This window comes from Lates calcarifer, linkage group LG14 (genome assembly GCF_001640805.2).
Source record: "Lates calcarifer isolate ASB-BC8 linkage group LG14, TLL_Latcal_v3, whole genome shotgun sequence".
Taxonomy (NCBI): domain Eukaryota; kingdom Metazoa; phylum Chordata; class Actinopteri; family Centropomidae; genus Lates; species Lates calcarifer.
Window position 1 is genome coordinate 13,643,402 of NC_066846.1, and position 27,110 is coordinate 13,670,511.

Sequence of the window (27,110 nt, forward strand, 5' to 3'; positions counted from 1 at the left end):
CCACCTTTAGTTTTTATACTGTCAGTGTTTCTATCTATCTATCTATCTATGTATCTATCTATCTATCTATGTGTAAAAAAAAGACAAAAAACTTGGGAAAAAGTTGGAAATTAATAAAACAATTTGGAGGCTCATGTTGCCTTCATGTGCAACTTGTAAAGTTCGACACCCTTAGTTTTTATGTTTTTATCTAACTTTACAAAAAATATACAATTCTCACTCTTGTGTTCCAATCTGACTGTAACTACATTTTTTTAATAAAAGTGAAAATACAAGGTGCACAGCAATTAATTAAAAGTTACTGTAAGGACCATTTAAATGTTATGATGTCTAATAACAGCTTGTCATACAATCAGGTGCGTTTTTATGGCAACTCATTCTAACCAGATTAAAGGTCTAATAATATAAAAATAACAAATATGATATTACATGTGTTAGTTTGAGCTCTAGCAGTAAAATACGAGAGGAGAAACTGTGCATCAGGTGTGTCATCTTCTTGATAAACCTGCTCCTGAGTGTTTGAATCTAACATCAATCAGTCATTGATATTGATTATTCACATTGAATTGTATAATGTTTGAAATTGATTAATAAAAATGACTCCCATTAGTGTGAACTGCCCCTTTAAAAGAGAATCTGTTTTTCCTGATGGTCCGGGAAGGCAACGTCAGGTTTCGGTCTGACGTCAGGCGGAAGCTGGGGGACAGGGGGGCGGAGCCCGGCACAAGATGGCGTCTCTACGCTGTAGGCGAGATCCCTGCGGCGTTATCTGTCTGATTTTAACTTATTTTAGCGTGTTTTACGCGGACTACGTGGTCATACAGTATGTCCTCATCCCCACCTACTCGGGCAGGTCGGTACTTTGTCTTTTTATGTCGTTTAAAGCGTTAAAAAACCCAAACATGGCGCCTGCTTCTCTGCGCTGTCTCCATTCATTTGACAGCTCTGACTGCATCCTCACGCTCGTTCTTCTGCTGAATCGACACGAAGCTTGTTTTTCTGACAGGAACGTGTATTTTGATAAATGTAGGCTGATGTTTGTGAACGTTTCGTGTTCAGGTGACGCCAGACAACATGTGGGTGGTCGTTTGTTTACGAGCTGAGGCGTTTGAGCCGCAGCGAGACAGTCAGTCAGCTGTTTGGCTTCCGTTTTCTCTCGGACCGAGATCTCATGCAGAATTGTTGTAATTTAATGTTGCTTGATTATCGGCACATTAACCCACCATCTATAACCCGGGTCACACCGTTTTATAAATCAACGAGAGCTGCCCTTTCATTCGGCGCATATTTAAAACCTCAGGAAACTCTAATTCATGTGAAATGTTAACTTTTACTCAGGTTATTATATTACCTGGGTCCCTGATAACCGTACAAACTAAGTGCAGTTGACTCCAAAGACAGAACATACTTAACATAACATACTCGTATTTTTGTGTCATTTGTACTTAGTCTATCAGCAGAAAAGCAATCTGCAGTATTTTGATAAGCAATCACTTGTTTAGCTCATTTTTAACCTTCAACCTTCTTTTTCCTGCAAACTTGATAAATGTCATTTGGGTTCAGTTTGTCACATGTGAGGGTTTTGTGTTGCTCTGTGTCTTATATCAATATAAACTGAATATCTTTGAGTCTATTTATATTTTCTGGCATTTTATAGCTCAAACAAGAAATTGATATCAGATTAATCGATGGTGAAAATATCACGAGTGAGCCCTTAATGTTACTAAATAACACGTATTACATCTCCTGTTCTAACCGACAGTGTGTGGTGTACTCTACATGGATCAGTCTTCAACCTGATTCTGCTGCTGCTGCTGGCCTGCCACTCCAAAGCTGTCTTCTCAGATCCCGGTCAGTAAACTCAGCTGTTGCCTTTACTGTTCAGGAAGTCGAGATGGAAACCGGAGTGACACCTGGGAAAAATACTAAAACAATTCCACTTGATTTGACCTGTGTATTTGATGTGTTTGTGTGTCCAGGTATGGTGCCTCTCCCTGACACAGCCATAGACTTCTCAGACCTTCGCTCGCAGTCGTCTCGGATGAATGAGCGAGTGAGTCACAAAGTTGAATTTTATTTTCCTCATTACACAAAGTTTAGACCACACCTTGACGTCTGAGCTCAGTGTTCGGTCCAAAGAAGTTCAAAAACATTTAAAATAACTTTACATTGTGTTGTTATTTGATAACACAGGCAGAGAGGTTTAAAAGGAGCAAATAATAGAGAGGGCGTATCAGGAGATTGTGGTTTCTCTCTGATTATAACTGTATTATTAACAGCTATGTATTTAACTCAGTGTGACTCTGTTTACATCTGAACAGCTGTACTTATATCTGCTCTCAGGCTTGTTATTATGTGCTTACGAGCTTAATGACAGACGTCTGTAGAGTGTTTTTTTTTTTTCATGTTGTTTCGACTCTGCTCTAAAACTGGACTAAAAACAGGAAACTCTGAGTTCATTTTCACCTGACGTCCTGTTGTTTTCAGGGCTGCGAGGGCTGGACCGTGTGCAGCCGCTGTGAAACCTACAGACCTCCCAGAGCGCACCACTGCCGTGTCTGTCAGAGGTGTATACGCCGCATGGACCATCACTGTCCGTGGTGAGGAAAACACCATCCATCCAAACAGACCTTCCTTTTTGCTGTTCTCTTTCCACCTCCTGCATCTTCGTCATCTCTCTGTCTCTTCTTCTTCTTCTTCTTCCTGTCTTAGGATCAACAACTGTGTCGGGGAGCTGAACCAGAAGTATTTCATCCAGTTTCTCTTCTACACCGGTGAGTGTGCTCGCAGTATTTAGGTTAGCACAGCAGGAAAAAGCCAGAATGTAAGTTTAATATCTGGAATAAACCAAAACCCAATGAAAAAGTCCCACTGGCTTTTTGTGGAGGAACCAGGCTGATGCTAACTTCAGGGCTGGACTACAGACACACATCATCCCTGCAGGACTCCATTGTACCTGTGGTTGTGTCTCTGTGCAGGTATGGCCAGTCTGTACTCCATGGTGCTGGTGGTGTCGGCCTGGGTGTGGCGGATAAGGAACGAGAGAGGAGGCGACGCAGAGAAGGACGGAGAGGAGACGCCCAGCAAACACCTGATAGTGTGAGTGGTACAGTCAGGAGCCGTGTTTATACATTACCTTCCATTTCTGTTTCATTTCTGTTATTACCCTGTGTCTCTTTCCAGTGCTCACTACATCATCCTCCTGGTGGAGTCGGTGTTGTTTGGTGTATTTGTCATGGTTATCTTCTATGATCAGGTACACACACACACACACACACACACACACACACACACACAAATTCACAGTTCGCATCCAGAGTCCCAGCTTTGGTTAATTTTATGGTTCTTCCACACCTACCTTGTTGGGTCCAGACCTAAAGACTTGTCAGTTTGGTCCAAACCAAAACAGCAGGTGTGAAAGGCGCCTCAGACCATGGTCCAGACCAAAGGACCAAAATTTGGTCTGACCAGAAGAGGTGGTCTTGGTCTGTTGGTTTGTTTGCAGTGTGAAAACACCTTTATGGACCAGTTACAGGAACTTTAGGAAACCCTAACCCTAACCAAGTGAACAATAACCAAGTGAAATCATGCTGTGGTCACTTCAAGTCCGTATTTTGTTATGGGAAAAAAGAAAACTCTGGTCCACACAAATCAGTACATCAAATTTCAAGAGTGTTGGACAAATTGGTTTACATGGGTTTGAAAAAAGTCGTGCTGAGTCACAAAAAAATGTCAAATTCGTGTCAGCAGATTACATTAGTGAGACTGGCTTGGTAGACACATGTAGTGTTTGACTCTTTGCTTTCTGACACAAATGCAGATTATCCAAAAGACATTGTCATCACATTTAACTCCTGAAATATCAAACCCGTATATGTGATCAAGGTTTAATTTGTCTGTACGTAAAAATCTGATTTCCTGAACTTCTTCGTCTCTTCCCACCAGTTGGTCTCCATAATCACAGACGAGACTCCCATAGAGCAGATGAGGAACCGGCTGATGATCAAGGACAGAGGCTCTTCATCTTCCTCTGCTTCATCCTCCTCCTCACAGCTGCCTCACCACCCATCACACACCCGCAAGCCGAAGCTCGCTCTGCTGCGGGAAGTCTTCGGAAGAGGTGGGTTCGTGTTCGTCATCTGCGTCTCCTTCTCCGTGACGGCTGCAACCGATCATTAACTGTTGATTACGTCTGAGCTGACTAATCTTTTCAGCACTAAAATAGTAAGCTGTTATTTCTATCTCTCTCTCTTTCTCCAGGTTCAATCTTTTGCTGGCTTCTGCCTCTCCACTCCAGCCCTCCGTCTGTCGGCGGCATCACCTACTCCGCCCTGCCCGACTATGACGTCTGACCTTTGACCTGTGAGAGCGAGAAGGGACGAGGAAAAGATGGCGAGGGAGGTTTTGTGTGTGTGTGTGTGTGAGAATGAGTTTTCTGCCTAACTATGATGTCTTATCTTTGGACCTGAGAGATGAAGAGGAAGGAGGACGAAGGCCGAGATGGGGGAGAGTGAGTGTGTGCAAGGTGAATGAATGAATGAATGTTTGGAGTGTGTTTGGTTTTATCCCCCAGGACTTAAAAAAAAATCAGCCTCAGACCCCAGACTCATGAAAATCTCTTCTCTGTCTTTCCTGTCATGAGGGAAGAGCACTGACGGCCCCTGATTAGTCCCGATCGATAGTTAACTACCAGCATTCTCTTATTGTTTCGACATAAGTGGAGGTTTTGACCCTGTGAGGACACTGGGGTTTGACTGATGAGGGTTTAACAAGGCTGATGTGAATATTTTATACTGAAGCTGCTGATATTGGGTTTATTAACCAACTTAAAATTTGACTTTTTTATGTCCAGTAGTTTAAATAGTCAGATTTGGACATTTAGGCCATCATGAGACATTAAGACTGTCCATAGAAACCACTAGATGCTGATGACGGAGCCTAATAAACAGTCTGCAAATTATTTATGTGTTCTTCCAAGAAACGGGGGTAGTTTTCACAAAACATCCGAAGAGTAAAAGGTTAGGTCTGAGAGAAGTTAGAGACAGTCCGGACGACTTCTAAGGCCAGTGTTATACTTAACGAATCCGTGAGTACGCAAGGGATTTTTCAGAAATCTTGTCAGTGGAGGTTGTATACCGAGGCTCTGTGTGGACATCCGTGATTCCACAAATTTGTTGTGTCCTATGCAGACTTGTATTTTAGAAAAATACAGTGAAAACAATGAGGATTCCTAAGTCAGTTCATTCACGACCTGGGTAAACCTTGCGTCTACTTTTAGTTCGGACTTCTCTCAGTTCCTTCGTAAAAGTTGTTTTGTAAAAAGGTTTTCATCTTCACTCCACCGAGGAGGATCCCTAAGGTGAGATGAGAAGTTACTTTGTTTATACAGCCAACAACGATTACCGAGTCGATTCCCGACTTTGATCCGTATCGACCCTCGTGTCAGTCAAACCCCAGTGCATTTTTTGCGACAATGCATTTGAGGGAGTTGACTTCTTGCCAGTATTTATGCTAACAGATGTTTTAGCATATAAACTTTCTGTTGTCAGTCCTTAACAAGCTACTGAAGGAGGTCAGGAGCAGTGGCTCTTAGTGCTTTCTAGACCTCCAAAACTGAAAACTGATCAAAACTGCCCTTGTGTTTGTTGAGTACTGAATTAGTTTGTTACTGAATTATGTTACGCAAGGTGACAGAGAAATTATTTATGTTTTGTGTACAGAATCAAATTCTGTTTAATTTTTTTCCTGCCCCGCTCATTATCCAAGTTGAGCTTTAAGATTTAAAAAAAATGACTGGAGATGCACTGATATGGATTTTTAAAACTGATATCTAACATTTTTCCATCCTGTATCAGTGGAGCTTAGTGACGTAACAGGTGCAAAACAGGTTAAGCTTTAATGTTTTTTGAGGAAACTGATCATTGACAATACTTTTACAGCATGCTGATGTGCACTACAAGGCCAAAAATATGTGGACACCTGGACATTACACCCATATCTCACTGTTGGACATCTCATTTCAAAACGACAAGCTGCTAAACAGTTGTACAGTTGAAACTGTTGTGTAAAATATAATTGTGTGCTACGTTAAGATTTCCCTTCAATGGAACAAAGCCCAAACCACAAATAACAGATGTCCACATACTTTTGGCCACATGTTGGATTAGTGCATATTGTATCCAACAGCTTAATACAAACACCAAAAACCACTGTAGGTCAATGTATTTTCTATTATTTATTTGTTTTTATTCTAAAATCAACCACTCGAGCTCAAGGTATCAGATTACACCACGACCGAAACACTATAGAAACATTTTTAAAGGTAATTTTTCGTGTTTAGCGAGATGACAGACACTAGCTATTTGCCCTCATTACTTGCTGTGAATTAATACACCCAAACTGATGAAGTAATATAAATAATAGAGACAAATAAGGTCTTTAAAGAGTTTGGTGTGATGCCTTGGGTTCATAAGCAAACAGGAAATGGAGAAGTCTAAAAAATGATTCCTTTTTTGTGTTTTGTTTAATTTTTTTCACCATTCCTGTGTTTATTTTGAAGTACAAAGAAGTTTGACGTGCTACTAACTGTGTTACACTGTGTTACACTCACACATATACAGACATATATAAACACAAACATGCAAAGAGGGTGTGATTTAAGGTTTAAAAAAAGAGGGGGATGCTGGACAAAGAGACACAAGTATTGTTTACTGTCACACTACCCTTAAATTCTGTTGTTAGCCCCGGAAATGGAAGTAATATTTTGTGTCATTCATTCCTCTTTAAATCACCCCAACACAAATACACAAATACACAAACACACATATTCAGAGTACACCTCTCAGTATTCTGCTAAATCTCAGTGAAGGGATGTTTCTTAACTTATTCATTGTTTCTAACTATTCCGTGGAGTTGACTCTACCAGTAACTGTATTTTTTATGTGAGGGGTGAAGCTGCCTTTGCTCTCTGATCTGGATTTACATTTGCTGCCTCCTTAATGTGATGGGGACGTTGTAGTCTCATAGACTTAACAAGACTTTTTTGTTGATGTGGATGTGGGCAGAGCTTTCTGTCTGCTTTCTGATGGGCTCTGAAGAAATTCACTTGATTGATCATTGGGAAAACGAATGATGAATTATTGATTAAATGGGCTACTAAAGAAAGTGTGGTTTTCCTCAATGAAATCTTAATTCTAAGAACAAATTATAGTTAATACGACTTCCTCCACTGTCACCATGTTTGTTATTAGAAAGTTTCGACTCAGAGCTGCCCTCTAGTGGATGTATTGGTTAACATCCATGCTAACGAAAGGGACAAATGGAAGTACAGTTGATATGTGTTCACATCAGAAGCTGAAATAACAAGTATAACCATCAAACACTCACTGCAACACAAAGGCAGCTTCACCCATCAGTGTGTTTTTATCTCTGTGTGTATATAGTTATTCAGAATTCTGTGTTTGACCTCAGCTTAACACACATTTCAGATACACAAGGGAACATTATGACAAGTGCTTATATTAATTATCCATTTTAACATAGTATCATGATGGGCCTCTAAAAACTGCCAGTCGGGAGATGAAGTCACTTGTTTCCTCTGAAAAGCTCTGTTTTTTATATCATGTGACTTTAATCACATGGACTGATCTGGATTTTTTAATATACTTTAACATGTTTGAAGGAAAAATTTACTGATAATGACTCTTTGATTTAACAAAATTAAGTTTATCCTCAAGTCTCTCAACAAATTAACTGGAAACCTGGAGCGACGTTAGCAGTGGTTATGAGAAGCATACAGCCTCGTTTAAGACTTTGTAATACTGCATTCACAAAAAAAAAAAAAGTCTGACCAACACATTATTTGCATTTGTAAAAGGTATCAAAGAGCCTTACTTTTACTTAAAGTAAACCAGCTGCTGTGTTGAATCCAAAATGTTTCCACACATTGTTCTCCGATGGTTTGCTGTCATGATTATCTGTTTGGCCAGTATTGCTAGTGTCAAGCAGTAGTTCAGTATTTTGGTAAAGACGTTAGTTTGTTTCTTCTTCTCCTCCTTCTTTTTGCTCATGGTCTAAATGTGCATTTTCTTCAGTAAGGCTTAATGGGTCAGACGTCCGTCAAGCTAAAAGAGGCCTTACTTCTGTTGGGTTGTGGGCTGTAGAATTGGGGCGGAAGCTCGAGGGAACAACTGGTTGTAATTTTTCCCAAATGTTTCTCATAACCATTGGTGACCACTCTCCAAATACTTCTTGACAGGCAGTTACATTTACAATACAGCCTCTGTACTAGGTTTGGTTTTCTTTAACTGTACATAAAAAGGTTCATATTTTATATTGACGATGTGCAATTCTCATGAAGGGAACGTTACTGAACTCAGAGCATCTTGTTTATTCGGTTTGTTTGTTTTTTTGTTGTTTTCTATCGCGATCTAGGGTAAAACAAAACAAGGTTTGAAATGTTTTTGTTTTTGTGAATATTTTCAAGAATTGTGAGATGCATGAGGTTTTCTCCTTTAATTAGTCTCCTTGAATTTAACTTTTTTGGCCATAATTAAAGAGTGATGGAGGCAATATTAGGTTCTCCTGCCTTTCTTTTGGAAAAATCAGAATAATTTGCGATGATCCCACATCACTCAGTCTTACAAATTAAACCAAGTGCACCTCAAATTTGTCAGAAACATTTCAAACTGTACATGTTTTTTGTCCAGGTGTGTGTTAACTATCAGGGTAATGGCTTGCTTGTTTGATTCTGTTGAGAAATGCAGTTGATCTGTTTTTTCCATTCATTTATTTCATATCAATGTTGATCAACAGGGTGCGCTTGTTTCATGCACATCGTTACGGTTTCCTCCTCAGCAACAGAACTGATTCACCCACTGTTCGCTGAAACAAAACAAGCGCACCCTGTTTGCTGTTTTACTTGACAGCGGGAAGGAATGTGTGTACAAACAAAGAGGGCATGAAATTGACATTTAGCCGCCAGCTAAACACTTGGATATTAGACATTCTAGACAAACTTAGGACAAATGAATTGATTATGAGCTGAACCGATCCAACAAAATGTCACACATGACTGTTTGAAATACTAAATTAAAACAATAACACTCAATGCTCTTGTCTTTAGCTTTTTTTAGTTGAGACAAGAGTGAACTGATTTTGCACACTCAGCGCACTTTGGCTCCTGAGGAGTTTTTCCTCAGCTGGTAAAACTTTATATTTTTTGGCTGGTTGGCTGAAAACGTTAGTTTCACGCCCTGCAAACAAAACCAACAAAGAGTCTAATATCATGTGGCTTCATGATGAACAAGTTTACAACCAACTGATGTTTTATTTATTGTTACTATCTTGAAACCGTGACCTGTGTATTATTCCTATTGACATGCTGCTCTGGCTCGTTCAACTGGAAGTAAAACGGATGTCTTTTAATCTATTCCGGCTCCTTTGTCACTGATCTAAGACGTGGTTAAAGTGTATTTATGTGAAACAGGATCCAGCACTCCTTTAAACAGAGTGGACACCATATCAAAACATACAAATCACATTCAGCCATGCCAGTGTTCCTCACTTTTTTCTGTTGGACTGATCATTTCATTTTAGCAAAATCCGAGCATAAAAATAAACCTGAACAAAACCTGACCAGAGGTTGAGTTTTAGAGATAAAGTATAAATATTAATAAATGGTCTGACAGTAATAAAAAATGTTTTAATGAGAGCATGACACATCACACATTAACCAATCATAATAGTAGTAGAAGTTTACACAGTAAAAAAAAAGAAAGGAAAAAGGTCAATTTTAACATTTACAATTTAATGTCCACTAAGCAAACGTCAGCTGCTAATGTGGATCAAGTGATATGATCAAAAGTTCCAGAAGAGCTACTAAATGGACCTGTGTTTCCAAGTTCAGTAGTAGTAATAGTAATAGTTTGAAACAGAGGATGCATTTTACTGCTGTAAATCAGCAGACTCCTGACCATCTTTAAAAACGCTGCAGGAGTCAATAAATGATCATGTTGAACCAGCAGAGGGCGCCGCTGGCTGTAACTTCCATCTACAGTATCTTCACTAAGACCAGATCGACTTGTGATGGCAGTCCTTGTTCCACCAGTGCATCTTTAATCTGGAGGAAAGAAAACACATGGTGGAGCTGAGATATGATCACTGTTATCTCAAGCACTGTAACTGAGTGCATGTCCGAGGTATCTAATGTAAATAAACTGCTGCTTGCATGTTCATGTCAATGAAGCAGTAATATTCCAATAATATATGTTGTTTATGCCAAGTACAACACTCAGAATGAAGCCATTTTACTTTTTCCCACTGCTGAGCAGATTATTATGTTGTGTTCAATTTTAAATTTCCCATGTTATTATCATTATAAATTTTGTGCAACCAGTTTTGAATCATTTCAGTGCTGCAATAACAATCCAAGATAATTCATTTATTTATTTATTCATTTCATTGGGCAGGTTATGGGGCTCCTTTTTTGTTGAGAGAGCAGGTAAGAATTTATTTGGAATAAGTCCTGCATTATAACTTTACTTGAGTCAAAGTACAGAGGCTGTGTTCATCTAAAGTAAAAGTATTATGCTCCATTGAGTGTTATATCTGTATATATTATTGGATCCTTACTGATTTATAGACGCATAAGCGTCATTTTAATGTTAATCACAGTGACTCAGTTGAAATAAATGTGTTTTGCTGCAGGGTTACCACAGATTTAACCACACCTAAAAACTGGAACGACTAGTGTATGTACTATCTCTGCGCAGTATTTGATGCTTTGACAGGATTTCTGATTATATGAAGAAGAGACTGACCTGTCGCATGATGGTATTCCTGATGTCATTCTCAGTCAGTGGAAACAAAGTGGAAATCCTGGCCGTCAGACGTACGACAGCTAGAAAGACAGTGACTCAACATTAACCAGGTCAGGAGGAAACTACAATAACACTACTGTTTTTTCTTACACAAGTGCACAAAACATAAGGTAATACAGCATCGACCGAGACATCAAAGCAAGAAACTAATTTTTAGAAACCGAACATTTCGCTCAGGGCTGGAAAGTCAGGGTGTGGTCCACCTAATTAGGTTTTCTCTGAATTAAAGGGGGAATAACGTGTAGTGGAGCAAGTACACAGGTATTTCACTTCAGTAAAAGCAGCAACACCACATTGTAGAAATAGTTTTACAAGTTAAAGTCCTGAATTCAAATTTTTACTTTTTGTACTTAGGTAAAAGTACCACTTTAGTAAAAGTGCAGAGGCAGTAAAAGTAAAAATGCAAAAGTATTAACATCAAAATATACTTAGAACTTTGATCTCGGAATTCTAGACTTCTGAGATCAAAGTCAGAATTCTAACTTCTTCTCAGAATTCTGAGATTAAGCCAGTGGCTCTAATCCTCTTCAGTGTGTTCATCATGCAGAATGGCCCATTCCAAAACTAATTATATTATTAGATTATACTTATTGATTCCCTGACATGTACATCACCTTAAAGTTGCAGTTGGTAAAGGTGGGGCTAGTTTTAATGACCTAATATTTGAGCTGCAACCAGTAATCACTTGATCAATTGGGGATCGGGTCATTTTTCCAGCAAAAATGTCAAAGTTTGACGTTGATAAATATGAGAATTGCTTTTGCCTGTTTTTCAATGTCTTATATTATTGTAAGGCAAATATTTTTAGGGTTTTCAATTGTTGGACAGATAAAATGAGATTTAATGATGTCAACTTGAGCTCTGATGGGCACTTTTCTTAATTTTTTCTTTTCTTAACCTAATCTGACAAGTTGTAGAGGAAATGATGGTTGTACCCAGGTCGGTGGCTGGTGTAGTTACTGCTGTAGTTATTGGAGGAGTGGTTGGAGTCTGTTCAGTTGCATTCGTGTTTGATGATGTATCTGTTAACAGACGTCAAAATAAAACACAGGTTATACCATAAACTTTATCTACATATGAAGTCAGCGGTGGAATTTAAAACATGAACAGACAGAAAAGGCCTTCTCTCACCATTTCCAACAGTGACAATGACACATCGCAGCTCTGAGTGATACTTGACTGAACTGAGGAAATAAATCAAGAGCTTAGTTACAAAACAGGATAACTGTTGAGAGAAAAAGTACAAATTACAACACAGAAATAAACCAAACAATCTTGTTTCCCCACCTTTCATTATCAAAACAACTTTCTTTTATCATAGAAATTTACTTACACTGACACAAGTGACACTAACTATAACTAAAGGAACTATAGTTGGACATCTTATTCCAGCCTTGCAGAATTTTTTTTGCGTTTGTTAATCATTTTTATTAAGAAATCTCATTGTTTTTCTATGTACTTTTCCACAGAAGGACAAAATACTGACTTGTCAACTGCTTGGACAACGAAGCACATGGGGTAGCTTTCTCCATCTTCGCTTTCAGACGGCTTCCATCTCAAGGTGAACTCTTCTGGGCCTGATCTAGTCTGGTTTACGTTGTAGGGCCCGCTGAACAGCAGCTCAGAGATCCTTTAACAGGTGGAAGAAGAAAACACTCATGGAGTTAAACCGGTATTTTCAAAGCCACTGTGTGTAAACCACTGTGTTTGGCGTTACTGCAAAGTTATTTCTGCCTCACTGCCTGAGTTATTGTTGCTGCCACCTGTCAAGCTTTGAATTCTAGTGTGGTATGTATGGCATGTACGGTGATGAGGAAGGCACTGTTGGACATCTGTTTGCTTGTGTTACAGGTCAAACTAAGAGTAACCTCAGTCAGGAGATTGGAGTCACACAGATTTATGATACAACCTTCAATGTTTTTGCCAAAACATGAAAACCAGTAGGGACGGTAATTAGGACAATTAATTTATTAGGTACATGTATTTATTGACATTTACAAGGGATGGGTAATTGGACAAATATAGGCAATTTCTTCTGGTTGTTTTTTTTTTTGAGGCAATTTTTCTCATTTCATTTTACTAATTTAATGCTCTGCCTTCTTGAGGATTCAGCTTGGTAAATAAATAATAAACCTGTAAAGATCAATTCAAAGCATGCTGGAGGTGGCAGTTGGAGTTGGGCCATGTTATGTACATTCTTGTTGCACAGGGAGGTGACTAAAAGATAATTAAGCATTCATCAGTGGTTGCTGTTTGATCAAGCGATGCTGAAAAGCAACGACAATTCATATTTGAGCACTGGCATATAGGCTGTAATGTTTCAGTAAAATTAGATTTTCACATTGAATTTATTCAAACAGCAGCACACATCTGTATGAATATACCACTGGTTGTCTGGCCAACTAGCTAGCTAACTAATCTCCAAAGGTTCAGGTGGTTAAATTAGAACTAGATTAGCCTAAAAACTACAGAGGGGGGTTTGTTTGTTTTTCTTTTTACTCACGTGGAGTTTTTCGCTTCTGCCTTGATTCTGATTTCCAGGGTCTGGCCAACAGGGGTGTACAGCCGAGCTCTGTTAGCTGGGGTCGGAGGCAGGAACTTGGGCAGGTAGAGTCCCTCTGTGCAGGATGGCACCGCAGGATCCACTAGAGTAAGAAAGAAAAACACCAGTGAGTAAGCAGCTAACATAAAAACATAGTTTTGCTTAAAAACTGATCGTCTTAACACCAGGGATCAGCTCAGCCAAAGAGATTCAAAACAAAGATTTGTGGCTAAAGGTGCAGCCTTTTAAATGTGAATCTTACCCTGTAAAACAAACTGGACAGGTATTTTACTGATGCTGGTGTTGACAGTTTTCATCGTCTGCGAACCGTCGGTCTGAATCAGGGTGATAGTCTCTCTGGGAAAGTCCTCCATCACCAGCTGGACTGCGTATGGACCTAAATTACTGCTGGTGGTGGGGCTGAATGACAGAGTACAAGACTGCAAAAGGAAAAGAAAGGAAGAGAAAGACAAAATATTCTTTCATTTTCCTGCAGTGTCACATGTGAGTATGTCTCAGTTCATTGCTACTAAACAGTGACTCTACGTTGTCTTGGCTTCTAAAAATCTATGGCTACTCACTGATGAGAGGGTGAGAACAGACGGTGGTGTGCAGGGGTTACACTCTGAGAGTAATGCGTCTCCATATCTGCATTTAACCTCGTCTCCATCAGGGTCAAACGCCAACAGGTTGAAATCTCTCCGACAGTTTGAAGGAACTCTGAAAAGAGAGGGAGAGAAACAAACAAAAGCTCTGGCAGTTGTTTCATTCTGTCTGACAGTTGACTCAGACTGGACAAGGAGAAAACACGTCGTCACAGACAAAGCAGATTAGCAGCAGTGGTGCTGTATGAAGAATACACCATACCTATACCTATATACGCTTCATAGTGTGCAGTTGTTTTGGCAGCAGTACAGTATTATCATTGTGGTTTTGTGCTCCTGCTTGAGTGCAAACAAAGCAACAAACCAGTTATTCAATGAATTCAAAAGTAAATGATTATCTGCTGCTGACTGAGGAAGACTTTCTGACCTAATTCACCACCAGTATGTCTTGTCTTGATTAAATACATTATTGCGGTATTATTATTTTTTAAGAGCCGTGCAAAAAACCTTCATTCTAAAGTGAATTTTCAACACTTTGGAAAATGTGCCAGAGTATTTCTTGGCCAAGCTTTGACCGCTCATTGAACAGTGAATATGGGCAGTATTTGACACTAAGGTGTTTGAGATCTGCAGGTGACTTACCTCACAGCAGGCAGGATGGTGGTCTGGGGTGATCTGTTGGCTTGGCCGGTGTCTGATCGGTTCCTCAGTTCAACCAGTGTCAGGGCTCTCCAAGCTATGATGCCATTTACAATGTTACTGATCCAGTTACCACCCTCTAACCTGTGGTGGACGTTCACAGGAATGACAGTTAGTATATTCCAAGCTACGTTTTAGGTGAGACAGAGGTTGGTGTGACGGTCTTGTGCTTTGGACTCCCACCACCCACCCCAACTGGTGGTGCACTCACCTCATCTCAAATGGAGCATTGGTGAGAACCTGCTGTGTCATGATTCCCTCTCTTTGACACCACTCTCGACCATTCTCCTCATCGACTATGTTTAGCTCAAAAGCACTCTGACTCCCACAACTCCCAGTAAAACAGTCCCAGGAGTCAACATCTGTGCACGAGCGGAAGCTCAGCTTATAGCGAATAACCACCTGAAATATCACAGTTAAAATGACTGAAAATGACAACATCCATGATACAGAGAGGGCAACTGTTTAGGACATTGACTTTACTTTGTAGGCAAACAGTACTGACTGATAAAAATTTGGATTTAAAAGGAAAGCTTTTATGTTAAAAAGCTAAATATGTTAGTTTGGAAAGACTCAGCATTCATACTGTACCGATGAGACTTCCATCGCTGCTTGTCGTTTTTGGATAGTAGGTCATCACTGTCCCAAAGAAATGAGTTGCCTGGGAGCTGCAGACCAGCAGCAGCAGCAGAAAAAGCAACATAGTGTTGTCTCTCTACATACAAAGAGTAAAATAATAGAGACACAAACACACAGAGACACTTCTCCTCTGTCTCTGACTGCCTGTTGTCTGTCCCACATAGAAGAATTTCTGTGTGACAGTAAACCAGAGGAGTGACCTGGTATGAGGAAATACTTGTCTGAGATAATGGTTAACTATTACTGTAAATTAAAATTGTACATTGTACAAATTGTAATAAGTTGATTTTTACAACATTCTGAGTATTTATCATAAATGACGTGGCATAGAAAATAGATGAATACAATCAATCTAAATAAAGGTACAAATGCTAAGTGTTAAAACTAGTCAATAAAAAACTAAAACTCTAAAATTCTTATACATGAATAAAATCTAAACAGGCACTTTGTTGATTTTTATGTCCATCCTCAAAACTACCTTTTAATCTGACAATAGATTCTATCCTAATCCAATCTTTAAAACCTGGGGATTATGGCTGTTGGAAGCTGTAATCATACCCTTCATAATAACTGATAATATGTATTTTGTCCCGCTCCAGAATCAGCATAATGATTTTACAATCAAGTTCAAACGCAGTGGCCCAGAATCACTGTTTAAACCATCTAAACCACTGTTTAAACAAGCCTCAGAGCTCCATTATCAGACCGAGGATCTCTACTTCTGAGAAGACTCGTCATCTGGGCCTTTGCGGGAAAACCATAACTGGCTTGAGTAGACAGACCAGTTCTCTACAAAGAGCTTGAGGAAGCATCTGCTGCACAATGACTGTGGCTGTGGGTTAGATGATTTTGACTCAGTGGTGACGTGTGTTGGTGTGGAGTCACTTTTATGACAATGGGTCCCCCTGGCTGTTCTCAACAGATTTGATTAATCATTGATTCACCATCATTTAAAACTGAAGTATCTTTGTAGATTATTATGTCACTGGATTTATTTATTTGCTTTTTTTAATTTTAGAATTAAGCTTGGTTTAGATTTGGTGAATATACTATTGTGTGCCATTTCTATCATGCCAAAGGCTTAAACTCAAGGAAGCTGTAGTTGTGGAAGGGGAAATTCCTCTGTTCCCATGGTCCTTTGTTCCCCAGGATTATATCACACATAGTGGGAACAAGACAAAGGGCCCTCTGTTTCCCAGTTCAACATATGTGCTCTCCAAGAGACCTATGTTCCCAAAGTCTTATGATCCCAGGGTCCTATGCACCCAGGGTTCTATGTTCTCAAGGTCCTATGTTCCCAGGATTCTATGTTCCCAGGATTCTATGTTCCCAGGATTCTATGTTCCCCCGTTCTACATAGCATATAATGGGAACCAAAGAAAATCTTCCCCAGCTTTGTTCCTCAGGGTAAAGATTAGGGTTCAGTCAAAGCAACAAAGAGTTTTTAGAGACTATTTTTGGAGGGCTGAAGTTTAGAATTTTAATCACTCCGACAAATAATTTCCCTTGCTTTGAACCAGAGACAGAGAGTTTAACACAAACAGCTTCATGATATACAAGAATAATTAGACAGAGAGATATTTTTTAAATTCTTCATCAGAAGCACATTTTTACATTTATAAGTCACGTGCTTTTCACACACTGGAACCACAGGCTTCAACAGTTGTGGTGTTTGAGTAAATGATAGATGTTAAAAGAGAAAAACAGGCTGAAAACAAATGTCAGAAAACAAATATTCCCTGCATTTTATATATGATAATATATAATTAACCACCAGGGGTCACTGTAGTTGCAACTCCCAGCTGCATACTGCTCACGAGGCGTAGAGTGATGTCTTCTGGCAGACCTCGTCTTCTCAGTTCATCTTTAAGCTGGAGAAGGAAACAAATAGTGGTGCTGAGATACGATCAGTTATTTGAGATATGCTGGAATGGCAGAACTGATACAGAACAATAGTTATGAACCATTTTTGTGCTCATTCAGGAGAAGCAAAGCTAAATTGTGCCTGTATAAAACATTCTGTTGACCATTTAGACACTGAATATATATTGTCCATAGGTTTTCCTTCTTTTAATTTGTGTTTTAATGTTGGTAGGTAGGTTTTATTTCTTTTCTTGTGTTTCATGTTGTCCAGCAGTTTGTATTGTCCTTGTTTCTGAAATCTGCTAAACAAATGAAACATGCCTCACCTCACCTTACCCACATGTAAGAGGATTAATACTTTTAAGTGAATGTGTAATTTCAGCTGGTTATTTTACCTAGAACAGTGTGAATATAAATATATTGGGTTCGTATGGTAAATAATTCTGTTTCCCTCACTTTCTTCTACCACTGAACAGTTGGGTTTCGCTGCTTTAAAGACCAGATAACAACATCTGTTTTATCAAAAACTAGCAGACTATGAAAGCATAGTTATGCAAGATGACAGTGCAGGTCAGTAGGCCAGTACTTGTACTTGTGGTGGTGGTATCATTCCCAACTCCCCTCTATGACCTAAACTGAGAGTCAGTGGACTGTGTTCAGTGTTTGCCTGCAGGAGTTTAAAGATCTGCAAAGTCATGCTGGCACTTCCTTGTATAAGATGTAATTCTTTCCAGTGAGTGATTTCTCTGGAATTACCACAGATACAGGTGGTGCTAGGGTGGAGCCAGATCCCTCAGACTCTCCCCCAGTTTATCTGGATCAATAGATTGTGCACAGTAACTTAAGTAACAATAATTATTATGTATTTTAATGGCTGAGCCAAGCTGAGGTGGTTTTGACTCTGTGATCATCTGTGTGTTGGTGTTTGATGTGTTATGTATTTTTTGGAACAGACAGATGATTGCGTTATGAATCACTGTAGGAAAAAAACTTCATAAAAACTTAATGATACCCTGGATGCCATCCAGCTCTAGGGCTGGGAGGTTCTAGTGTTGTCTTATGAAACGTGAAGTGAGCAACAGATTTTCCTCCAATGAACCACCAAGGGTTGCTATGGTTATAACTTTCAGTTAACACCACTCACGAGGTGTAGAGTGATGTCTACTGACAGCCCTTGTCTCACCAGTTCATCTTTAAACCAAAGAAGGAAACAAATTATGGTGCTGAGATATGATCACAGTTATCTGAGATATGATGACATGGCTGAACAATAATAGTCACAGACTCTTTTTGTGCTCATTTAGGAGAAACAAAGCTAAACTGTGCCCATACAAAACTCTGTGTTGACCATTTTGACATTGCATGGATGCCAGAGAACACAGTGGAAGGAAACAAATCATGGTGCTGAGACCTGAAATATGATGGGTATGAAAAGACAGAACTGATACAGAGAATCTTGTTATTGTATATTACTTCTGACCTTCAAATGCCACCCATTTGCACCTAGCTTTGTTAATTCATTTATTACAAATTCCAGAATCATCAACTTATAATGAACCCCACACCTAACCCCAACAGGTGCAGTTGTCTGATTCTTTGACAATATTGACTGAGATCAGACTTACTTGTTGTATGATGGTGCTCCTGATGTTTTCCTCAGATAGTGGAGATGAAGAGGAGAGTTTCACTCTCAGACCTACTATGACTAGAAGCACAGTGACTCAAGATTATAATGCAGGCCAGAAGGGCAACTCAGTGCTGTTATCTTTTGGATAGTTTTCATGCCATTTCTCCTTTCTATATGTAAAGTATCTGTATTTGTCATACTTACACTGATTCAAGCTGGTGATTACAGGTGTTGGGAAAGCTGTTGTGTCTTCAGTTGTATTTACTGGTGATGGACTTGCTGTTGTAGTGGGTGTAGGTGTTGTGGATGGAGGAGTGGTTGTATTTTGTGTGGTTGTTGTATTGATGGCTGTTGTGTTTAGTGGGGTAGCTGTTGTTGGAAAAGCAGCTGTAGTTTGTATGGTTGTTGTAATTGGTGTAGTGGTTGTTGTTATGAGTAGCGGGGTAGTTGTTGGGGGAATTGTGGTTGTATTTTGTGTGGTTGTTGTGTTGATGGCTGTTGTGTTTAGTGGGGTAGTTGTTGGGGGAATGGTGGTTGTAGTTTGTGTGGTCGTTGTGGTTGGTGTAGTGCTTGTTGTTGGGTCTGTAAACAAAACACATGAACTTTATGAATATTGGAAATCAGACACAGAATTTCTAACATTAAAAGAATGAGGAAGGGCTCGACTCACCAGGTCCAACAGTCACAATGACACATCGAAGCTCTGAGTGATACTTTGTTGAACTGTAGTAATAAATCAATACAGCTGATTAGTTATTAAATGATTGTACTAATTAGTTTATATACTTTAACATAGATGGTCTTTTCTAGGCTTCAGCCCCTCATGAATCTTAAGGATAAGCAGCATAGATGATGGATGGATGGATGAATAGTCTTTTGTTCAAGGAGAACATTAAGTTTTCACAACATGTGCTCACACTGGCACATATTTAGTTGTATATTTATATCTCCTACTGTTTATATAGTTCATGTATTATTTTATTATTTGTGGGACAAGAAACTGACTTGATAAGTGCCTGGACGATAAAGCAGATGGGGTAGCTTTCTCCGTCTTCATTTTCAGTTGGCGTCCAACTGAGGATGTACTGTCCTGCTGACTGTGTAATCTGATTTATGTTGTGTGGCCCACTGAACAGCAGCTCAGAGATGCTTTAAGAGACAGAAAAGGAAAAGACTTGTCAAGTTAAACAAGAATATTTAAACCCTCCCTACCTACAGCCAAAGCAAAATTGACGAATGATGGAATGCTTGATTGACTCTGCTTTCTTTTAATTTTACTTCCTTCATTGCTGGCATAGAACTTTGGTAAGTCAAATGGGCTGCTGATCATTTCCTTTTCCTGATCTTTCATTTGGTTGCATTTAAATCATCAAAGCAGTATTGAATTCATATAGAAACAACATGGTGCAAGGTCAACAGAAGCTGTCACACAATGTATTGTGACATAAACAGAAAAGCGAGGGACTTGTCACGTTAAATAATAATAATATCTGAAAACTCCTTACTCACAATCAGAGTAAAGTTGTTCAGGAAGAACAATGATCAAAATCCCACAGTAGCTTGATTACATGTGTTTCCTTCATTGTTGTCATAGAACTTCAGTTAAATGTTCAACAGAAACTGACACAGAATGTATTCAAGGGCATCCATGATGTCTTTAGGCTTTGAAAGCACACTGTTTAGATTTACATTACATTTACAGTCACTCATTTGGTAGATGTTTTTATCCCAAGTCAATTACATGTGAGGGACAACACTCAAATTTCAGTACAGTAGGCGACAGTAGGAGACCTTGAAGCAAGTACTAATGCTAAATCTACTCAATAAGACAAAGGAGATGAGGTAAAGAAGTGAACACTAAGTGAGAGTCAGTTATGTTAGAGGTCTTGTCACTCTTGTCATGTCACTCTTGTCAAACTGGTCTTGTGCATCAATGCGAGAGTTACACAACACAACAGACCAGATTCCTCGTGCACCAGAAACGTTTGGCAAATTAAAATAATTTGTACAAGACTAATGTGTTAATATGGATAAGTACTTCTTGTCAAAACAAAGAAAGTTCTACAGGACATCATTAACGTGCTGTTTTAATATTCAAGTCCAGTTTTATTTTGGCTTACGTGGAGGTATTTGCCTGTGCACTGATGCTGATTTCCAGGGTCTGACCAACAGGGGTGTACAGCTGAGCTCTGTTAGCTGGGGTCGGAGGCAGGAATCTGGGCAAGTAGAGTCCCTCTGTGCAGGATGGCACTGCAGGATCCACTGGAGCAATAAAGAAAATCAAAGTTTTCTTAGGAAGGCAGAAATTGTCGGACACAGTAATTTTGATGTCAGAAAAGTGGGAGGGGAAGAGGTTTCAAATGCTGTCCAACCATCTGACACGCAAGCATACTGGGCCTTTAAGAGTCTACAGCCATGCTAGTGGCTCTGTGAGCTGTTCGATGCCAGCCTGCTAATATGCTGACAATTACAATGCTAAAATTGTGTTCATTGTTTTCGTCTAGTGTCACTTTTTTACTTTTGCATGTATTGTCATAAACGAAAATATTGCTTCTAATGCCTCCAGTCTTTCTGTTAAGACTTTAATCCAGGCTGTCAAAACATGAATCCTACCTCTCAACACAAACTGGACAGGTATTTTGCTGATAGCATCGTTGACAGTTTTCATCGTCTGTGTTCCGTTGGTCTGAGTCAGGGTGATAGTCTCTCTGGGAAAGTCCTCCATCACCAGCTGGACTGCGTATGGACCTTCATTACTGTTACTGGTGGGGCTGAATGACAGAGTACAAGACTGCAAAAGGATAAAAGATACGCAAGATGCTGCATTTAATTTGGATTGAAATCCAGCTGATCAGTTGTCCCCCAGCATCAGTGTGCTACCTGTCATTAAGCATGGCTACTCACTGATGAGAGGTTGAGAACAGACAGTGGTGTGCAGGGGTTACACTCTGAGAGTGATGTGATTCCATATCTGCATTTAACCTCGTCTCCGTCAGGGTCAAACGCCAACAGGTTGAAATCTCTCTGACAGTTTGAAGGAACTCTGAAAAGAGAGGGAGAGAAAAGTTCCATAACAGTCAGTTGTTTTTGTTTAGTTTAGTTTTTCCCCTCCATCGCTGTCTTCAACCTCTTCTCATTTCCCCCAGGGCCATGCCAAGAACTTTCCAGACCTGCCCTCCCCCCTCCACACACCATCGTACCATATAAAAAGGTGACACATGTAAATCCTTATAAATACATTACTAAATTTAAAACCACAAACAGTGAGGAGTCTTACCTCACAGCTGGCAGGATGGTAGTTTGGGGCGATGTGTTGGCTTTACCAGTGTCAGACCGGTTCCTCAGTTCAACCAGAGTCACAGCTCTCCATGATACAATGCCATTTTTGATGTTATCTATCCAGTTTCCACTGTTCAGCCTTCAGTGGATGTTAATATGAAAGTCAGTTTTTACCACACGACTGCAATGTACCCATGTGCTATAGGTGCATGGAGCAAGATTTTTTTTATAATGAAGGGAATCATTAGTATCATCAGTATGGCTTGGTGGCTATTGAGCTGAGATCTTATTCTAGTATCTAGTTGCTATTGTTTAATATTTGATCGGGGGCCACAGAAAAGTCAGTTATTGTTTCGCTGTGACACAATGGATGGATGCAAATGTCTTTTTTTTTTTATTTGCAGTTTCATGGTACACTCACCAGAGCTGAAACGGAGCGTTGCTGGAAACCTGCCGAGTCATGATTGCCTCCCTCTGACACCACTCTCCACTGCTTTCTTCATCAACTTTGTTTAGCACTACAACACTCGTCCCACAGCTCCCACTGAGGCAGCTCCATGAGTCAGATTGTTCGCATGTGTGGAAGTTCAGCTTGTAGCGAAGCACCACCTGTAGTATTACAGTGAAGACAGTGTTATGACATTAATTTAAAAAAAAATTATTTTCATCACATCACACAATCATCACATGGTCCAAGCGACCAGAGAAACTGTACGTACCGTAACAGATCCATTAGAGTAAGTGTTTTTTGGGTAGTAGGTCATCACTGTCCCCAAGAAATGAGAAGCCTGGGAGCTGCAGACCAGCAGCAGCAGCAGCAGCAGAGAGGGCGACATGGTGAATGTGTCACTCTCTCTACACAGTGAGATATATATAAGAACTGAACCTCCCACACAGAATTTTTTTTAAGTGGAAATCAATCAGTAGATCAAGGTATGTTCTTGTATGAGGAAATGTCCTTACAAAATAGTGAAGTGCAGTGAATGCACTTGTCTTAACTAACTGTCAGTGGAGCAGAAATCAATTGTCTTGTCTCGCCCTGACAAGAGGTCTCTCTTTGAGTTTCACTGGATTGAGCTCAATCCAACTCTTCTGGGATAACCATGTCTTGGATGATGGAGAATCTTCACACAACCAAGTCTGAGTTTCACTCAGGTGTATTAGAGATTCATAATTACACAAGCAATTTCTGTCTGAAGTGAATAAATGTTTCCATTTGTTTAATACAGTGAATCTAGTAGAGTTTTCTATTTGTTAACTGTTTTGAAAAAGGGTTTTAAAAAATGTGAAACCAATGAAAAAGTGTTAACACATTTGCGAGAGAAGACTTCTAAAGACATCTGAAGAGGAAATGATGAACATAAAGTAGATCCCAGTTTCATTTAGTGTCATGTAAAAGCTGACAGATTTACGACGTTGGTTTACCAGCTGAGGTGACTGTGAGTCAGTGGTGGTTCTCAGTGGTGTGTTGTGTTTTTTGGCAGCAGTTCCGCCTCTCTGTCCTGGACAGATTTGATGGTTACACAATGAATCACTAAAACACATTCAATGAAAGAATGATCTGTTTAGTTTTGGTATTCTCTCTTTATTTGGATAAAAACTAGAAACGTTTTGAGGCAGAGCTCCTGTTCTTCCACACGCTCTCATTCCATATTTTCCCACATTTTGGTAATTCATGTTCTCAATTTAGTGTAACCTATCACCTTCATGCCATTAGGTGGGTGGTACTTGTCTGTACCATTCACACTCAAACTATGGATCACTTGAGTTTAGTGTTTTTATTTTTATATTAGATTGTCATGGACAGAGGACCTCTGTAGGTGTCCTGGAGGCAGTAGGCATCAAAAATGCTAAAAATTTATCTCATAAGCGAGAATTTATTTAATTGAAGACATGACATAATAATAATAAAATAATACATTTCATGAATTAAATTAGTGCTGTAAAACTGCAATGGAAAAGCTCCTGAAATTGTTAAATAAAAAAGAGGAAACAAACAACAGATTTTCCCTTTAGGGATCAATACACTCTCACAATCAGCCACCAGGGGTCACTGTAGTTGTAACATTCAGTTGAACAATGCTCATGAGGTGTAGAGTGACATCTGCTGGCAGCCCTTGGTTCACCAGTTTATCTTTAAGCTTTAAGGAAACAAATCAAAGTGCTGAGATATGATCACAGTTATTGACTTTCAAATTAATATTTGAGCCATTGAGATTTATTACAAATTCCAGCCCCACCAATATATAATTAACACTGCGTCTAACCCCAACATGTGCAATTGTCTGATGCTTTGACAATATTAAATAAGAACAGACTTACTTGTTGTATGATGGTGCTCCTGATGTTTTCCTCAGATAGTGGAGATGAAGAGGAGAGTTTCACTCTCAGACCTACAACGACTAGAAGAACAGTGACTCGAGATTATAATGCAGGCCAGAAGGGTGCTGATACTGAGTAATGCAATAAAGTCTGTCTTTTCAGGCAATTCAGTGCTGTTATGTTTTGGACATTTCTTATGTACATAAACAGATGATTAGAAAATGTAAAATTTCTACATTTGTCAAGCTCACCTTGATTCGAGACGTTTATCGAAGGTGTTGAGAAAGCTGTTGTGTCTTGAATTCTATTTACTGCTGTTGGATTTTCTGTTGTGGATGGAGGAGTGGGTGTAGTTTGTGTGGTTGTTGTAGTTGGTGTAGTGATGGTTGTTGTGGTTGGTAGGGTAGTGGTTGTTGTAGGTATTGGGGTAGTTGTTGGGGGAATCATGTTTGTAGTTTGTGTTGTTGTGGTTGGTGTAGTAGTTGTAGTTTGTGTGGTAGTGATGGTTGTTGTGAGTAGTGGGGTAGTTGTTGGGGGAATGGTGGTTGTAGTTTGGGTGGTAGTTGTAGTTGGTATAGCGGTTGTAGTTTGTATGGTTGTTGATGTAGTGTTAGCTGTTGTGGGTAGTGGGGTAGTTGTTGGGGGCATGGTGGTTGTGGTTGGTGTAGAGGTTGTAGTTTGTGTGGTTAGAGTAGTTGGTATTTTGGTTGTAGTCTGTGTGGTTGTTGTAGTTGGTGTAGTGGTGGCTGTTGTGAGCAGCGGGGTAATTTTTGAGGGAATGGTGATTGTAGTTTGTGTGGTTGTTGTAGTTGGTATAGTGGTTGTACTTTGTGTGGTTATTGTGGTTGGTGTAGTGGTTGTAGTTTGTGTGGTGGTTGTAGTTGCTGTAGTGGTGGCTGATGTGAGTAGTGGGGTAGTTGTTGGGGAATGCTGGTTGGAGGTTGGGTGGTTGTTGTACCTGATGTAGTGGTGGTTGTTGTGGGTAGTGAGGTAATTGTTGGGGGAATCATGGATGTAGCTTGTGTGGTTGGTGTAGTGGTTGTAGTTTGTGTGGTGGTTGTGGTTGGTGTAGTGGTTGTAGTTTGTGTGGTGGTTGTGGTTGTAGTTTGTGTGGTGGTTGTGGTTGGGGTAGTGGTTGTAGTTTGTGTGGTTGTTGTGGTTGGTGTAGTGGTTGTAGTTTGTGTGGTGGTTGTGGTTGGGGTAGTGGTTGTAGTTTGTGTGGTTGTTGTGGTTGGTGTAGTGGTTGTAGTTTGGGTGGTTGTTGTACCTGATGTAGTGGTGGTTGTTGTGGGTAGTGAGGTAATTGTTGGGGGAATCATGGATGTAGCTTGTGTGGTTGGTGTAGTGGTCATACTTTGTGTGGTTGTTGTGGTTGGTGTAGTGGTTGTAGTTTGTGTGGTCGTTGTAGCTGGTGTTGTGGTTGTGGTGGGTAGTTGGGTAGTAGTGGGAATGGTGGTTGTTGTTTGTGTAGTTGTAATTGGTGTAGTGATGGTTATTGTGGGTAGTGAGGTAGTTGTTGGGGGAATCATAGATGTAGTTTGTGTGATTGGTGTAGTGGTTGTAGTTTGTGTGTGGTGGTTATGGTTGGTATAATGGTTGTAGTTTGTGTGGTTGTTGTGGTTGGTGTAGTGGTTGTAGTTTGTGTGGTTGTTGTGGTTGGTGTAGTGGTGGCTGTTGTGAGTAGTGGGGTAGATGTTGGGGGAATGCTGGTTGTAGTTTGTGTGGTTATTGTAGTTGGTGTTGTAGTGGTTGTGGTGGGTAGTTGGGTAGTAGTGGGAATGGTGGTTGTTGTTTGTGTAGTTGTAATTGGTGTAGTGATGACTATTGTGGGTAGTGAGGTAGTTGTTGGGGGAATCATAGATGTAGTTTGTGTGATTGGTGTAGTGGTTATAGTTTGTGTGGTTGGTGTAGTGGTTATAGTTTGTGTGGTTGTTGTGGTTGGTGTAGTGGTTGTAGTTTGTGCAGTGGTTGTAGTTTGTGTGGTGGTGGTTGTGGTTGGTATAATGGTTGTGTGTTGGTGTAGTGGTTGTAGTTTGGTTGTTGTGATTGGTGTAGTGGTTGTAGTTTGTGTGGTGGTTGTGGTTGGTATAATGGTTGTGGTTGGTGTAGTGGTTGTAGTTTGTGTGGTGGTTATGGTTGGTATAATGGTTGTGGTTGGTGTAGTGGTTGTAGTTTGTGTGGTTGTTGTGGTTGGTGTAGTGGTTGTAGTTTGTGTGGTTGTTGTGGTTGGTGTAGTGGTGGCTGTTGTGAGTAGTGGGGTAGATGTTGGGGGAATGCTGGTTGTAGTTTGTGTGGTTGTTGTAGTTGGTGTTGTAGTGGTTGTGGTGGGTAGTTGGGTAGTAGTGGGAATGGTGGTTGTTGTTTGTGTAGTTGTAATTGGTGTAGTGATGACTATTGTGGGTAGTGAGGTAGTTGTTGGGGGATCATAGATGTAGTTTGTGTGATTGTGTAGTGGTTGTAGTTTGTGTGGTTGTTGTGGTTGGTGTAGTGGTTGTAGTTTGTGTGGTTGTTGTGGTTGGTGTAGTGGTTGTAGTTTGTGTGGTGGTTGTGGTTGGTATAATGGTTGGTGTAGTGGTTGTAGTTTGTGTGGTGGTGTGGTGTATTGGTTGTAGTGGTTGTGTTTGTGTGTGTGTTGTGGTTGGTGTGTAGTAAGT

At 40.0% G+C, this 27,110-nt stretch overlaps 3 protein-coding genes across 6 annotated transcripts in view; 1 reads left to right on the forward strand and 2 right to left on the reverse strand.

Moving 5' to 3' along the window:
* The first annotated feature begins 689 nt into the window (after nucleotides 1–689).
* Nucleotides 690–9,430, forward strand: zgc:77880 (zf-DHHC domain-containing protein). The gene is made up of 9 exons (XM_018704790.1): nucleotides 690–853; nucleotides 1,763–1,851; nucleotides 1,980–2,053; nucleotides 2,488–2,600; nucleotides 2,713–2,774; nucleotides 2,979–3,099; nucleotides 3,184–3,256; nucleotides 3,946–4,120; nucleotides 4,261–9,430. Exons 1-9 carry the CDS (start codon nucleotides 729–731, stop codon nucleotides 4,350–4,352), a joined length of 924 nt encoding a protein of 307 aa, XP_018560306.1. The 5' UTR covers nucleotides 690–728; the 3' UTR covers nucleotides 4,353–9,430.
* Nucleotides 9,431–9,894: 464 nt separating this feature from the next.
* LOC108902793 (uncharacterized) lies at nucleotides 9,895–15,537 on the reverse strand. Its single transcript, XM_051075507.1, has 11 exons — nucleotides 15,320–15,537; nucleotides 14,938–15,129; nucleotides 14,670–14,810; nucleotides 14,004–14,142; nucleotides 13,685–13,862; nucleotides 13,384–13,525; nucleotides 12,367–12,510; nucleotides 12,012–12,064; nucleotides 11,816–11,902; nucleotides 10,821–10,900; nucleotides 9,895–10,120 (listed from the first exon to the last, which is right to left on the reverse strand). Exons 1-11 carry the CDS (start codon nucleotides 15,427–15,429, stop codon nucleotides 10,052–10,054), a joined length of 1,335 nt encoding a protein of 444 aa, XP_050931464.1. The 5' UTR covers nucleotides 15,430–15,537; the 3' UTR covers nucleotides 9,895–10,051.
* A 1,274-nt stretch (nucleotides 15,538–16,811) lies between these two features.
* LOC108902792 (mucin-3A) overlaps nucleotides 16,812–27,110 on the reverse strand; it is a 70,477-nt gene continuing 60,178 nt past the window's right edge. The window contains exons 1-11 of one of the 4 annotated variants that reach the window (XM_018704787.2): nucleotides 22,854–23,361; nucleotides 22,556–22,743; nucleotides 22,133–22,273; nucleotides 21,760–21,898; nucleotides 21,469–21,646; nucleotides 20,976–21,117; nucleotides 19,861–20,004; nucleotides 19,526–19,578; nucleotides 19,060–19,437; nucleotides 18,854–18,933; nucleotides 16,812–17,236 (exon numbers count right to left, since the gene is read on the reverse strand). In XM_018704787.2, coding sequence (XP_018560303.1) covers nucleotides 17,132–17,236; nucleotides 18,854–18,933; nucleotides 19,060–19,437; nucleotides 19,526–19,578; nucleotides 19,861–20,004; nucleotides 20,976–21,117; nucleotides 21,469–21,646; nucleotides 21,760–21,898; nucleotides 22,133–22,273; nucleotides 22,556–22,743; nucleotides 22,854–22,970 — 1,665 coding nt within the window. In that variant the 5' untranslated portion in view covers nucleotides 22,971–23,361 and the 3' untranslated portion in view covers nucleotides 16,812–17,131. Of the gene's footprint in view, nucleotides 17,237–18,853; nucleotides 18,934–19,059; nucleotides 19,438–19,525; nucleotides 19,579–19,860; nucleotides 20,005–20,975; nucleotides 21,118–21,468; nucleotides 21,647–21,759; nucleotides 21,899–22,132; nucleotides 22,274–22,555; nucleotides 22,744–22,853; nucleotides 23,362–27,110 lie in introns of those variants that run through there. The other 3 variants (XM_051075505.1, XM_051075506.1, XM_051075504.1) reach the window with 3 other exon arrangements.